Source organism: Tachypleus tridentatus, chromosome 13 (genome assembly GCF_004210375.1).
Source record: "Tachypleus tridentatus isolate NWPU-2018 chromosome 13, ASM421037v1, whole genome shotgun sequence".
Lineage (NCBI taxonomy): Eukaryota > Metazoa > Arthropoda > Merostomata > Xiphosura > Limulidae > Tachypleus > Tachypleus tridentatus.
In genome coordinates, this window is record NC_134837.1 from 254,063,457 (window position 1) to 254,079,306 (window position 15,850).

The 15,850-nt window shown below is 37.0% G+C and overlaps 1 protein-coding gene across 4 annotated transcripts in view; it reads right to left on the bottom strand.

Moving 5' to 3' along the window:
* Positions 1-230: 230 nt before the first annotated feature.
* The window catches only part of LOC143237081 (uncharacterized), a 115,510-nt gene continuing 99,890 nt past the window's right edge, over positions 231-15,850 (bottom strand). For all 4 annotated transcript variants that reach the window (XM_076475935.1, XM_076475932.1, XM_076475933.1 and 1 more), the window contains 5 exons: positions 14,940-15,055; positions 14,728-14,833; positions 10,379-10,537; positions 9,864-9,986; positions 231-9,159 (listed from right to left, as the gene is read on the bottom strand). In XM_076475935.1, coding sequence (XP_076332050.1) covers positions 1,549-9,159; positions 9,864-9,986; positions 10,379-10,537; positions 14,728-14,833; positions 14,940-15,055 — 8,115 coding nt within the window. In that variant the 3' untranslated portion in view covers positions 231-1,548. The remainder of the gene's footprint in view (positions 9,160-9,863; positions 9,987-10,378; positions 10,538-14,727; positions 14,834-14,939; positions 15,056-15,850) is intronic.

Genomic DNA, 15,850 nt, shown 5'->3' on the forward strand with positions numbered 1-15,850 from the left:
AGTTTTTCAAAGTTTTGATATATTTAATGTTTTTAATAGTTCAACTATTGTGCGTTAGGCATAAAACAGGCACCCATTACTTGAGAAATCCTCTTTATATATAATAAACCCTTCTACTTTCTAGCAATTATTTGACACAGATGAATTTCCTAAATAAATGTATGTAAAATTATTGTAGAGAATTTGGAAAGAAATTGTAAGATTTACCTTGATTTAAATACGAAATTTACTGACACATATACATGCTAGTTAAATCTACATTATACGTATAGACACTGGACTGAAACAGTAAGTTTACAGTCAGGACAAATCATTGATTTCTAAAAAATTCTGTGCCATACAAGAGAAAGAATGAAATAACATGACCGTAAAAAAACTCTCTCAGAATAGATTAACGTAGGATGTTAACACATGTACCTAGTAGTGTCATACTATCAGAGACAACATTCATGATCTACCATAATCTACATCTTGAAATAACATTCAGTACTCTTCATTTTACACAAAAAGAACACCAAAAATGGTGACTATTGGTTTTATTTGTTTGTTTTGAATTTTGCGCAAAGCTACATCAGAGCTAACTATGTTAGCCATCCCTAATATAGCAGTGTGAGGCTAGGGGAAGGCAGCTTGTCATCACCATCCACCACCAACTTTTGGGCTACTCTTTTGCCAATGAATAGTGGGGTTGACAGTCGCATTATAGCGATCGCACGGCTGAAAGAGCACGCATGTTTGGTGTGACGGAGGTTTAAGCCTGCGATCCTCAGATTACGAGTGAAGCACCTTAACCATCTGACCATGCCCGGCCTGACTACTGATATGTGATATAATTGTTCATTCACGTATTTTCTATTTTTGTTAGGGTTAACTGTTATGACAACTAAAATGGTTGAATAGTCCCATGTTTTGTTTTATTTTGGACAAATTAATATTGCATAATACAAAATCTGCAATTACAAATGCACTATTAAGATAAATCATTGTAATCAGAAACCTTTTTTTAAACGTGCACCTATGTTTGTTTCAGGGTTCGTGGTTCATAATAATTTTAAGCAAATCTCAGGAACATCGTTTTTTTATATCTTTATATTGTTTTGTAGTTAATACAATTAACAAAACACCTTTTACACCAAAGCAATAACATATCCATTATACTAAATAAACAGAAAATAAAACTGAAGCACTAAGATAAAGAAAAGTTAAAAACATAAAACGAAGTACTGTATTTATAAATAACTTTGCTACTGATAGGGTTAAGCCTTTTTTTTCCCTTTTCCATTATAGTAAAAATTCGACTAATTGTAAGCATAGACCAGTTTCCTTACAAGCGCCAAAACAGAGTAAAGTAGTACATCCCTTAATGAGATCAATATATGCATGTATATAACATATGTGTATTCATATATGTACATCTTCCTTACAAAACTTGTAACATTTTCCAATCCACAGACCACGCGAGTAATAAATTATTAAATTTCACATGTTTTCTCGATGTTCTTATTTCTGCAACATGAAACACAATAATTTTAACACACGTGTGGTTTGTCAACCTGAAATGTCATTTTTTTTCTTTTTAAGACAGGGAGGTCCCCAAGATGCTGAATTACATCCCAAAATTCTATCATCATATACAAGCTTGACTGGACATTCGAAAATATGAAGGGTAAATTTATTGATGGTTTCATCCCAGTAGCATTCATAGAATTTACTGCAATCTTCTGGATGGCGGAAAAGACCCGCTCTGGAACAAGCTATATCAGGAATAGTTTCTTTGTCCTTCGCATCGTCTTCCACAGTGAATTGTTCGATCTTATTAAACAATCCCTTTTCGAGATCTTTATCACTAACATCAGTTTTCTGCAGACTTTTGGATAATGGTAATGGACGTTCGGGCTCCTCTTCAAGTTCTATAATCACATCTTGGTACTGGCCTGGATCATCTAACTGGCCTGGATCAGCTGGATGCTCTAGAATATCTTTTTCTAAAACCTCACCTCCATAATCAATAATTCCTTTATCTACTTGATCGCCAGATATTCCATCAGTTTTCTCAATAAAGACATTTGAAAGTTCCTGATCTTCTACGCCACCTTTATAGGCTCCCAAGGTTGTACCTGATGTTGGTTTCTTGGACACTGAATAACTGTTGTAATCAAACGGAATAGCGTCACTGTTTGGTTGGTTGCTAAACTGTTCTTCAGGTGTGTTAACCAATGGCAATACTGGAGGAATAGCTTTTACCGGTTGTTCTACATCGACAATTCTTAGTTCTTCATCAGGGATTCTTCTGCCAAATCCAAAGCCAACGAACTCTTTTTCTGGTCGTGTACTTGGAATCTTTGCTTTTGATTCAATTATTCCCTCTTGACCTGGAATATACTTGTACCCAGTGATGTCTTTAGAGAGAGGTGAAAGAGGAACCTCAGCAGGAGGAGCTGGTGGTAAGATATGAGTAGGGGTATAGTCGAATTTAAATTGTGCCTCTTTATCTTCTAATTTTGGTTTATCCAAATTTTGTTGGTTTTGATAATATTTGGGTAATTTTGTGTATTCAACATCTACTGACAATTTTTCCACTTCTGCAGGAGGTACAGCCACTGCTTCAGGAGAAGAAACGTATTTTGGCTCAACAGCCACTGCACCAGGAGACGAAATATATTTTGGTTCAACAGGCGTTAGTCGCTGCCCAAATACTAGAGAAGAGTGAACGTTTGCTGTTTCAGGGGGAGGAACAAGAACATCTATTTCTTTTTGTGTTTTATATTCATGTTTATTTGTTCTGAAGGTAACATCAGAAAGAGTTGGAACATTTCTTTGGAAAGGAGTATCATCGTTTACATATTTAGGTATTTGTGGTATTTCTGGAACTAAAGAGGGTTTGCTGACATTTGGAACTTCTGGAAGAGGAGCTTTGTCTTTGTCATTATATACAAATACATTACCTTGTACAGGTGGAGATACTTGAGAGAGGTCTATTCCTTGGTTTGATTCATTTCGATAAAGAGGATACTGGGAGACACGTGCTTCTGTAAAATCTTTTTTAGAAATTTCTGATTGTTTGAGAGGTGTTCCAAGAGAGAAATAACTATCAAATTTTACAGGGGGAGCAGTGCTTTTGAGCCCTTCTTTTGACCTTTCTAATTCATAAGATAATGGTTGGTCAACATACTGTTCTTCAACGTGATATGGAAGAGAAGGCGATTGTAACTTATATTTTTTAGAAATAGGTTGAACAGAAATATATTCGTTGGCATTGTTAGGAGGAACATGTTTCCTGCCTTCTTCTTTGGGAATCTCTACTTCATAGGTTAATGGTTGATCAACAACACCTTTGTCACCAAGTGGTAAGGAAGGTGGTGGTAAAAACTCAGGCTGTTTAGGGACAGGCTGAGCAGAAGAAAATCTCTGTACATTTACAAGAGGAACAGGACTTTTTGGTTCTTGATTAGAAACTCCTATTTCAAATCCTATAGGTTGATCAATTAAATGTTCTTCAGGAGAAGTTACAGAAGACGGTGGTGGAATCTTGGGTTGTCTAAGAACGGGCTGAGCTGAGAAATATCCTTGAGAGGTTCTAGAAATATCAACGGGTTCCTCAATTTCATAATCTAATGGTTCATCAAAACTTTGTTCTTTAAGAGGTGGAACAATTGGTTGTTTAAGATCGGTTTGAATCGAAAAATATCTTTGATCTTTCAAATGAGAAGTTATTTTCTTTGGTTTTTCAATGGGTACATCTATTTCATAAGGTTGTTGAGCAATATGTTCCTGAATAGGAGCAAAAGCCTCCTGTTTAGGAGAACCAGGTTCAACAGAAAAGTACCTTTGATCTTTCAAAGGAGGAAAAAGCTTCCTAGGTTTTTCAATGGGCTCATCTGTTTCATAAATTTGTTCAACAATATGTTCTTGAACAGGAGGGAAAGCCCCAGGCTTAGAAGAACCATGTTGAACAGAAAAATATCTTTGATCATTCAAAGGAGGTGTAAGCTTCTTTGGTTTTTCAATGGGTATATCTGTTTCATAAGGTTGTTCAACAATATGGTCCTGAATAAGAGAGAAATCCACAGGCTTAGGAGAGCCAGGTTGAAAAGAAAAATACCTTTGATCATTCAAAGGAGGAGAAAGATTTCTTGGTTTTTCAATAGGTATATCTATTTCAAGAGGTTCTTTAACAATATGTTCCTGAACAGGAGGAAAAGCCTCAGGTTTAGGAGAACCAGACTGAACAGAAAAGTACCTTTGATCTTTCAAAGGAGGAGAAATATTCTTTGTTTTTTCAATGGGCTTATCTGTTTCATAAGGTTTATCAACAGTATACTCCTGACTATGAGGAAAAGCCTCTGGTTTAGGAGAATCAGATTGAACATAAGAATACCTTTCGTCTTTGAAAGGAGGAATAAGTTTTCCTGGTCTTTCAATGGGCACATCTGGTTCATAAGGTTGTTCAATAATAAGTTCCTGTATAGGAGGGAAAACCTCTGATTTAGGAGAGCCAGGGTGAACAGAAACATATCTTTGATCTTTGAAAGGAGGGTTAAGCTTCTTTGGTTTTTCAATGGGTGTATCTATTTCATAAGGTTGTTCAACAATATGTTCCTGAATAGGAGGGGAAACCTCCGGTTTAGGAGAACCGAGTTGAAACGAGAAATAACTTTCAACCTTTGCTGGGGAATTTAGTTGTATTCTTTCTTGATCGAAGCTACGGTGTTTCTGAGTAACGGGAATTGTTGAAGTCTTAATTCCTTGAGAAGGTGGAGCATTGTAATAATCTTGTTCTATTTCATGAAAAGCGGGATCATTTGTATCTTTTACAGGCAATTCTATTTCAGGAGTTTGGGGAGAATAAATTGCTGATGTCTGTGTAAAAGTCTTAGGAGGAGCTGGATCTTCTTGAGGACCAGGGGAAATTGAAAAATAACTTTGAAATTTTGTAGGAGGACCTGGTTGATTGGCATTTCTCTGAGGTAAGCCTGGTTTATAAACAGGTTCTTTTTTGTTATATTCTTGCTTAAGCGGCTGAAGATATGGAGGCTGTGGTTCTGGCTGAACTGAGAAATAGCTCAGTTTTTGTGTAGGTGGGAGAAGTCTTTCAGGTTCTGGACGACTTGCAGGAATATATGTTTTTTGTATAGGCGGTCCTGGAATGTTAGATAATATCTGATCATGGTATTTAACTTCAGACGGTGGAGTAGGGAATTTAGAGTATTTAAAGCCATGCTCTTGTCCAAGCTTGAAATAACTATAAGCCTCTGTAGGAGGTATTTGTCTATATGACTGTTCAACTGGCACACCAATTCCATATGTAAAAGGTCTTACGAAAATATAGTCTTTTTCATACGCAATAGCCGGATTTAAAGATGGAATCCAATAACCTTCATGATGAGTCCTATTCTGAACGACTGGTTGACTATTTGGTCCTGAAATGCTTATGTCATCTGATGCACACGAACAATCTTCTTTATGCTTATTTCGTTCAGCTTCTGTAAAAACATTAGGTGTTGCATGAATCTGTATCGGTTCTTCAATACCTAATACAGTTTGTGGCTTCGATGTTTTGAAAGATGTAATAGTAATAGGAGGATTATCCAAAGATTTCTTATCAGAATGTGGTATTCTGTTGTATGCAGCTGGTCTCTCCAAAATAACCAATGGAGACAGGGGTGCTGGTTGGCTAGGAGGGTGTTTTTCTTTCGTTGTATCCCGGAAAAAATAAGAAACTTGCTTTGGTGAAGGTAGAGGACCGGGCTGAACTTCATGTTGATTGAGTTTACCTCTTGGACCAACTAAAGCAGCAAAATCTTTATTTTCTGGAACAACTGGTTCTTCTTCTGTAATATATGGTTGAGGAATGTCCAGTGGTTTCGTTGAAAGAAGAACTTTGGTTGGTGGTGATTGCTCCAAAGAACCTACAAACTTCTGCTGAACTGGTACCCTACTGTATAAGCGTCCTTTTTCACTGTGAACAACATCCTCAGGTACCTCGTCTAATTTATCACTATGTCTTACCTCTTCAACGCGACCAGGAAGATTCCCTAAAGCAGGTCTCTCATCATACCTTGTAAGTTCAATTACACCAGTTGGGCCTCCTATACCACTTAAAATATTTGGTATATCTCCAGGACCACTTACACCCTCGTTAATTGCAATTTTGGGAAACCTTGAATGATCTGCAGGAGCATAACCTTCAGGGTGTTTTATAGCGGTAACAGGATTTAATGGAATTTGATAATGATGTTTACCTCCGTGTCCCACATCACCATTTGCATCTGGCAGGTCTCTAAGTATACCTCTATTATCATAACTTATGACACTACCAGGAACTGTAGGGCTTCTTGAACCACTATATCCAACATCACTGGTAGGACCTGATAAAGCTTCAGAATCAATTACACTACCATATTTAACAACGTTAACAGGACCGGAAATATCTCCGAGATCACTTTTATTACCATCTTCATCAACTTCAGAAAAACCTGAAACACCACCAATACTATGCCTGTTGTTATATCTTATAACAACATTTGGACCTGAATGACCTCCAAAACCGCGACTTCCACTATCATCTATACTTCCATCCAGACCTGATGAGTCTTTGAAACCGCTGCCCCTACCAAAACGTACACTTTCATCTAGACTTGATACATCTTTAAAACCTTTGACTCCATATCTGCTGTCATACCCAACACCACTTTCAGGATCTGGTAAACCTCCAATATTACCATATACTGCAACACTATCTGGACCTAAAGAACCTGTGGGATCATGTTTGCTAGCGTGTCTGTTAACCTCTGGGAGATGTAAAAAACCTCCAGAAACCTGTCTACTATCATGTTTCTCATCAGCAACAGAACCTACTATACCTCCAGGAACCTGTCTGCTATCATATCTCTCATCAACAACAGAACCTATTATACCTCCAAGAACCTGTCCATCACCATAAGTCTTATCAGCAACAGAACCTACTATACCTCCAGGAACATGTCTATTATCATATTTCACATCAACAGCAGAACCTACTATACCTCCCGGAACCTGTTTACTACCGTATCTCTCATCAACAACAGAACCTACTATACCTCCAGGAACCTGTCCACCACCATATCTCTCATCAACGACAGTACCTACTATACCATCAGGAACCTGTCCACTACCATATTTCTCATCAACAACAGAACCTACTATACCTCCAGGGACCTGTCTACTACCGTATCTCTCATCAACAACAGAACCTACTATACCTCCAAGAACCCGTCCACTACCATACTTCTCATCAGAAACAGAACCTACTATACCTCCAGGAACCTTTCCATTACCATATTTCTCATCAACAACAGAACCTACTATACCTCCAGGAACCTGTCTACTACCGTATCTCTCATCAACAACAGAACCTACTATACCTCCAGGAACCTGTCTACTACCGTATCTCTCATCAACAACAGAACCTACTATACCCCCAGGAACCTGTCTACTACCGTATCTCTCATCAACAACAGAACCTACTATACCATCAGGAACCTGTCCACTACCGTATCTCTCATCAACAACAGAACCTACTATACCCCCAGGAACCTGTCTACTACCGTATCTCTCATCAACAACAGAACCTACTATACCCCCAGGAACCTGTCTACTACCGTATCTCTCATCAACACCAGAACCTACTATACCTCCAGGAACATGTCTACTACCGTATCTCTCATTAACAACAGAACCTACTATACCTCCAAGAACCCGTCCACTACCATACTTCTCATGAGAAACAGAACCTACTATACCTCCAGGAACCTTTCCATTACCATATTTCACATCAACAACAGAACCTACTATACCTCCAGGAACCTGTCTACTACCGTATTTCTCATCAACAACAGAACCTACTATACCTCCAGGAACCTGTCCACCACCATATCTCTCATCAACGACAGAACCTACTATACCCCCAGGAACCTGTCTGCTACCGTATCTCTCATCAACACCAGAACCTACTATACCTTTAGGAACATGTCCACTACCATGTTTCTCATCAACAACGGAACCTACTATACCTCCAGGAACAAATGTACCACCATACCCTATATCGTTTTCAGGATCAGGCTGACCTTCAGCTCCACGTCCAGCAAGATTTGATATATCGCCATGAATATGTTTAACATTAAACTGCACATCTTTGGCAGGATTTAAAGGTTTGCCAATGCTGTGATCAAATATTTCCACGCTACTAACTGGACCTCCATATACTACACCTTTAGCTGGTCCTGGAAGACTAGGGTTATCTATCACAGAACTTTCGGGAAATTTTACAAAAACATTAATATCCTCATTAGGAGGAGTTTCAGCAAGACCTGCTTGCAATTTATATACGGGTTTATTTTTTATATGTATATTACTTGGATGACTTGGTCGAGATATTCTATATCTTTGATCATTTATAATATTTGCTTCGTTGTCGTAACTTTCGAAGCGTGGTCCAGTTAATCCGTACAAGCCGCCACAGCCTGGGACCAACCAACGCCAGTTGCAAATGAGTTTTTCTTGATCGAAAGCTAGATTAAAAGGGCACTTAAATTCAAACGCTTGAAGTATTCCCTTACCCCAGAAGTCAGAACAGTAGTAAAACCATCTGCAGTTTTCTGGATCTTGAAAGTAGCCAATGCCAGGACAGACGAATGTATTCCTTGGAACTGGTAAGATTTCACCAGAACCTTCACACGGTGGAGACCAGGAAGGCCAGTTGCAAACTTCGTATCTCTCGTCAAATACAAGGCCATTAGGACAGTCATACTGGAAAATTGTGTAGTCGTCACTGTATTGGTCGAATTTCACGCAACGATAAAATCGAGTGCAGTCGTCAGGGTGACGATAATAGCCTTGTCGCGTGCACAACATTTTCTCAAATGTTTCAGAATTACTTTCTACTCGTCCCACGTATCCGTACCTGTCCACAACGTTCACGATCCTGGATTCAGCACCTTCTAGATACGCCTCAAACTCGTCAACGGACTTTGGATGTTCAGTCTTAACTGTGTCTGTGAACACTTTTCTCACACTTCGAACCAGTGGAAAGTCGTCATTACCACAAACTCCTTTATAATCATCATCATTTATGGGCCACATTATAACACCTCCAAGCTTCCGTAAAAGGACATATTTGGCCTGAAAGAATATAAATACAATTTTGAACACTTGTTTGAGTCATTTATTTAAAACTGAGCATCTGTAATCTCAAGTTTCTTTAACGTAGCCAAGTTTCTTCTTTCTAACTAATAAAAATGGAAGTATGTTTTGTTTTTGAATTTCGCGCAAAGCTACACGAGAGCTATCTGCGCTAACCGTCCCTAATTTAGTAGTGTAAGACTAGAGGGAAGGCAGATAGCCAACACCTTCCACCGCCAACTCTTGAGCTACTCTTTTACCAACAAATAGTGGGATTGACAGTCACATTATAACGTCTCCAGAGCTAAAAGGGCGAGCATGTGTGGTGGGACAGGGATTCGAACCCACGATCCTCAGATTACGAGTCGAACGCCTTAAGCCACTAGGCTATGCCGGGCCATCTATGCTATTAAAATTTGGTATTTGCCCGACAATACATTAACATTTAAGGGGCATTACACTTTTATAGTACTTAAAATTATAATATAACTTTCAAGCCCTAGTTCTGATATTTTCACCGAGTTTTTTTCCCAACAGAGAGTTTGTGTGTCTTTTAAAAGGTGACTCTGCAACATGTGTATCAAAGAGAGGCACGTCTTTTAGGTATTTGCATAAATCGAACCTAACAGCGAATCACTGAACTTACTTATTGCGTACATTCTGAAAGTTAATTCAAATGAACTAAGCTAAGAGTGTCTTCTCACCTTAAGCCTGGCGCTGATTTCGTCATCAAACCCAACCCATGTTTCTCCATTGTATGTGTACGGTGCAGTTTGGTCAGTTTCTCTCAATACGGACCAATTTCCCGCATTTTTAAATTGGCATACCTGAAACAAAAAAAAAATCATACCATCAAAAACCGTTTTTATTGCAACAATTATGTGATTAATTAATTTTCTAGATTTTTATTTCCAGCGTCTAGCCCTTTTTTTTTTTTTTGACGCATATAAACATATATTAATGTCTAAGTTGTGCTAACTTCCACGCAATAAAAACTTTGTCTTTTGGTTTGGTTATCAGAAATAAACGATAATCAAACATACACATAATTACGCATACGTCTTTGTAATAAAATATTTGGCCCTTTTTTAAATTACGTATAAGACATTTATTCCTGAAGAAATCAATTACTCGAATACTATATTTCCTGAAGTGTTCCAGCACAAAATATTCCAGAAACAGAGTATTACAGTCAGACAAATAATAATAGTAATCACACCTCGGCATGAGATAAAAGCTTGCTTGTGTCTTCAACAATCTGTTCTTCGGCCACTTCACTCGAGTGTGAGGTCTTGTAAGCCACTCCAAATGTGGGGATACCAACTACAATCTGTTCTCTTGGAACACCCAAAGACAATAGGAGATCAACGAGAGAATCCTGAATAACAAATAGAAACAATCGTTTTGAACAATAGAAACAATTGTTTTGGTTTGAAAGAACATAAATATTAACACTATCATTTGTATGTTATCCCCAGTTTCGTATGGATACGTATGGTACTTCATGGCATTTTTACCGTAATAACTGTTAGCACTAACAATACCATCATTTGTGTGCTATACACTGCACCCTAAAAATAAGAATATTACATCATGATAATTTTACCGTAATAAGTAATCTATTTATTGTGAAACTGACTTGTAAGTTAGGAACTGAATAATAGTAGGCACTTTTCCATAATACATCTGGTTGTTTTTTAGCAACTTAATGATCGTAATGTTTATTCGAGAGAACAAAAGTATTTACCTCAAAACAGCTACAAAGTTTTAACCAACGTATAGCGTACACAGTTCCTATACAATATATTCTGATTCATAATTACTTTCGATTTATTTTGTTTCGCAGGTAAGTTAAAGCTGATGCTACGTTAAGCTGGTATAAAAAGGCTTAAGCTTGCAACCATTTATAACGCAAGTTGTCATTCACAAATACATGTGCACAATACGTAACAAACCTAACACAGTTTAAACGTACTTATAATTACAATTAGTGAAATAGATACTGGTTAATTAACCATGACATCTTTCTAGCCTGTGGTTTGTGTAAAGTACATATTAAACTAACACCCTCAAACATAATTATAATTACAGTTATTGAAAGTTTAAAAGGTGGGTTACATTATGTAACACAATTTTTACTTTTTCTTGTTCCTGAGCAGAAAGTGTTATTTTCCAATTGCTTATGCCTAAAGTAAATGTTCAAATTTACCCATTTTCCACAACATTCCAGGTAGATTCAGTGCTGAGTAGCTAATAGAGAATTTTCTCGAACTTACAAGAATTTTCAAGAGCCTTTAGAATTTTCTAGAACTTTTCATAGTAATATATATATAGGGGCTCACCACTCACCACTTCAGTTTAGTTCTAGCTGCCTAAGTGAACACATAGACCTATCTGATTTTATCAGAGATGGCATCAAGAAGCTGCAAGCATTCTCCAGACGTATTCTACTATGTATGTGGCCAATTTATCAAGACAAGAGCAAAAATATACTCTGTGACAGCAACTGTTAAAATGTGTGAAGCCTACAAGGCATATTTCGACATGCCTGACGGGGATAAAGACAAATCTTGGGCACCTCATTTTACCTGCGAGCACTGCAAAAAAAAACTCTAGTAGGTAAGACGGACAATTTTTGCTTGCTTGAATAGTAAGATTTTATATTATACAAATTTTAGACCTTTTAAAATTTAAATATATTTTAATTTATTTTAAGGCCAATGTACATAAAGAAAAAAAATATGCATTTTACGTTGTTAGACTCAACCACTTATTTGAGTAGAACTTCGAAAGATGAAAACAAGAAAATGGAAAATAAAAATAAAAAACTTTTTAGCAGTTAATAGGGAAAATGTGAACACTATGAAATTAGCCGAGATACCAGCTGGTAAAAAGTTCAAGACCGTACTGAAACGAAGCGTTAATAGGTAAACACGTAACGAAATTTAGTCATTTGTGTTCAAGCATTAGTGTTGTCAACATCTCCCACTGATATCTCCTGTGTTACATTGGGTAAAAACGTGGCAAAGGCTAAAAAGTTGACAAAGTTTGTCAAGTTTGGCAGAATTGTCGAACTGCAAAAGCAAGGTCTCTCTCAACGTGCCATCGCTGGTGAGATTGGGCATAGTAAAACTGCTGTTGTAAATTTCTTAAAAGATCCTGAGGGATATGGAACGAGAATTTCAAGTGGTCGGCCCAAGAAAATTTCACCTGCGTTGAGCAGGAGGATTCGACGGGTTGCCCAACAAGACACCAGCCGATCGTCGAACCAGATTAAGGCCCTTACGGACGCAGAATGCAGCTCAAAAGAACAATAAGATAGTATCTACAAGAAAAAGGCTTTAAAAAACGTAAACGCCTTCAAGGGCCACGCCTCCTTCCATACCACGAAACAGCTTGATTAAACTTTGCTGAGAAGCACCGAACATGAAACGTAGAAAAGTGGAAGAAGGTTTGTTCTCTGATGAGAAATAATTTAACCTGGATGGTCCAGATGGTTTCCAACGTTACTGGCACGATAAGGATATCCCACCGGAGGCATTTTCTACACAACACAGTGGAGGAGGTTCCATCATAATCTGGAATGCTTTCTCCTTCCATGGAACAATGATCAAAAGGGAAGTGCATGATCTTCGTGAAGCCATCTTCACCATTGGAATAACATTCCAGCCAGCCTTCTGCAAACGTTTATATCGACCATGCCAAAGCGAATGTTTGAAGTTATTCGCAGTGACGGGCGTGCAACTCACTACTGAGACCTCTTGTTGGGCATTTCCTACCCTGCTTAGGACTTATTTTGGTATGGTCTTGAACTTTTGACCAGCTAATATTCAAGCTAATTTCATAGTGTTCACATTTTCCCTATTAAATGCTAAAAAAGTTTTGTTTTTTTTTTCCTTTTCTTATTTTCATCTTTCGAAGCTCTACTCAAATAAGTGGTTGAGTCTGACAACGCAAAATGCATATTTTTTCTTTATGTTCATTGGCCTTAAGATTTTGACCATCAGTATATACGGAATCTTTGTTGGAATTGCAAAACGTGTGTGTTTTATATATACGAACACATTTGAATTTGGAATAGAAATTTTTACAAGTGTTTCATTCTGTGGGGTAAATTAATTTGCCCAACTTCTATATTTTGACGATTTACCCAAAATTATTTTGATATGTCTTATTTATTTATTCATTAGCTTTCTAAACGTCTGAGAAAACAATACTTACGCTTTGGTTCACTTATTGTTAAGAGCAAAGCTGTACAATGACCTGTGTATCAACAAGTATCTATGCTGTGTCCACTACGGGTATCGAAACCTGATTTTTAGTGTTATAAGCCTAAAGATTTACCACTGAAGCACTGGTAATCAGGAGTCAGAATGTATTTATTATATCTTAAAGCGAAAAATGTTTCTGCTTAGTCATGGTGACGAAGATGTCCACGTGATATTCATAGTATACGCTGGGCTCAATGAGATAACCAATTGTAAAATAGACAGCTAGATAATTCAAGATATCAATAGTATCTCGTGGATAGAGAGTTGTTCAATGTAACTAGATACCAAACGATTTTGTTTAAAGTTTGTAACTGTGTCCCTCAAAATCAAGGAGGCTCAACTTTTAGTATTTAACTAAAAAGATTTACAGATAGATTTATGTCCAAGAAGGTCCACCGTTTAGTATCTACATGTACAGGTAGTGTTACGTCCAATAATTACAACATTTAGCATGTACAGATCGTTTTATGTCCAAGAAAGTCCAATGTTTTGTATCAACGGATGACTTTATGTCCAAGAAAGTCCAATGTTTAGTATCAAAGGATGACTTTATGTCCAAGAAAGTCCAACGTTTAGTATCCACAGATAGTTTTATGTTTAAGAAGGTTCAACATTTAATATCTACATATGGTGTTACGTTCTAAAAGGTCCAACGTTTAGTATGTTCAGATAGTTTTCTGTCCAAGAAAGTCCAACGATTGGTATCTACAGATATCATGTCCTTCAACATAATATGCTTTTATTTCGTGTTTTTTTGTGTCATAACTTCACATTAAATTATAAAAGGGATATTTACGCACGGCAGTTCCTAAGTTTCAATTTACAGATTATAGATTATAGGAAAGGCAGTTAACATCACCCACCGCCAACTCTTGGGATATTCTAACTAGCTAAAGGGATTCAACGTCACTTTTTTAACGCATACACGACCCCACTTTGTGGAGGGCGTTTTTTCGACAACGGGTCACAAACTCTGAATTATATGATTCATAATCAGGGAACTATAGACCCTAGGCCACGCTAGGCCCAATATTCTTTTTAAAATGAAATTTAATTATAATTCATGATGCTTTAATAGCTATTACTTGACTTATATATCAACGAATAATCTAATAACCCTAACTGCCATTATAGACTAAATATTTTTAAACATACTTACTTGGTTCTAATTTTCACGAATACAACATTGATTTTTTTTTGTGTTGTTGGAACTGGAATTACAAGAGTTTTAGTCTACTTGGAAATAAAATAATCTTTGTATTATCTTTACCCTGTTAACCTGTTAAATAGAAGTTACCATATTTTCCATATCTCCAACTCCATGAAGTCGTCCAGGATGTTTCGGGTTTTGGTTCTCAGGATTATCAAAGTAGAATCCAGGAAGGTTAATAAAATCAGCATACCTAAGGAACAGAAAATGATGATGAACACGTGGTATTATCGAAACAGATGTAAATAATAGAGAAATAGACAATTTACATTGAAATAATAACATATAGGTAGACCTACTTTGAAATCAGTGGAAAATCGAAGCCCTTCACCAGAAGATGGGGTCTTTTGGGCACGGTTACACTAAGAATTATTGGTTTGGAAAGGTCATCTTCTTCAAGGACTGATCTGAGTTGCTGAAGAAATAAACAAGTAATGTATATTTTTGTTTTCTTTTATACGTTTCAAATGTTGTTATTTTGCAAAAGATGTGAAATGGAAGCTGGCGTGCAACATTCAGGCGTTCATATTTTAAACTATTTTTAGACTTCATTTGCTGTATGCAAAACTGTATAAAAATAACCATCTAAAGAACCTTTGCAACATTTTGCAAATTAGTTTTGAAAATCGCGACCTTTTTCATCTTCAAAAAGATAATATAGATTAAAAACAAATGTGATACGTCATCCACAGATTGTAATCATTTTTGGCCACCCATTTTTCTCCAAATGAGTTGGGACCGTTACGGAACAACTAACCGGTCTTAACAAGTTCCCTAAAACGTATCCAAAACTAGAGGATCATGTGACAACTTTTCATAATGAGAGACTTTTAAAGAACGAAGAGCCAGAAAAAAAAAAACATTTCGAAGAAAGGGATTTTCAATAATGTCCTTATATGGAAGCGAGAAAACCTGCCACGTGGAGCATTTTAGACAACAGACTTTAAAGTCATAATTTGAAAGAATTAGAGCTAGGCCTAGAGCTAGACAAGAAAAAGCTATGGACTTAAAGAAAAAGAAACTTTTCAGACAGAAATTCGCCATGATGAAACTGGGTATATTTCTTAGAATTAAAAGATGACGTAGGATCATAATTCCATCTATTATAACGGGAAAAAATAGGCAAAGAAACTAAGGTCACGGTGACCCCATTCAACTATATACATGCATGCCTGTAAAGACCTCCAGTACAATTCCAAGTGTATATTTA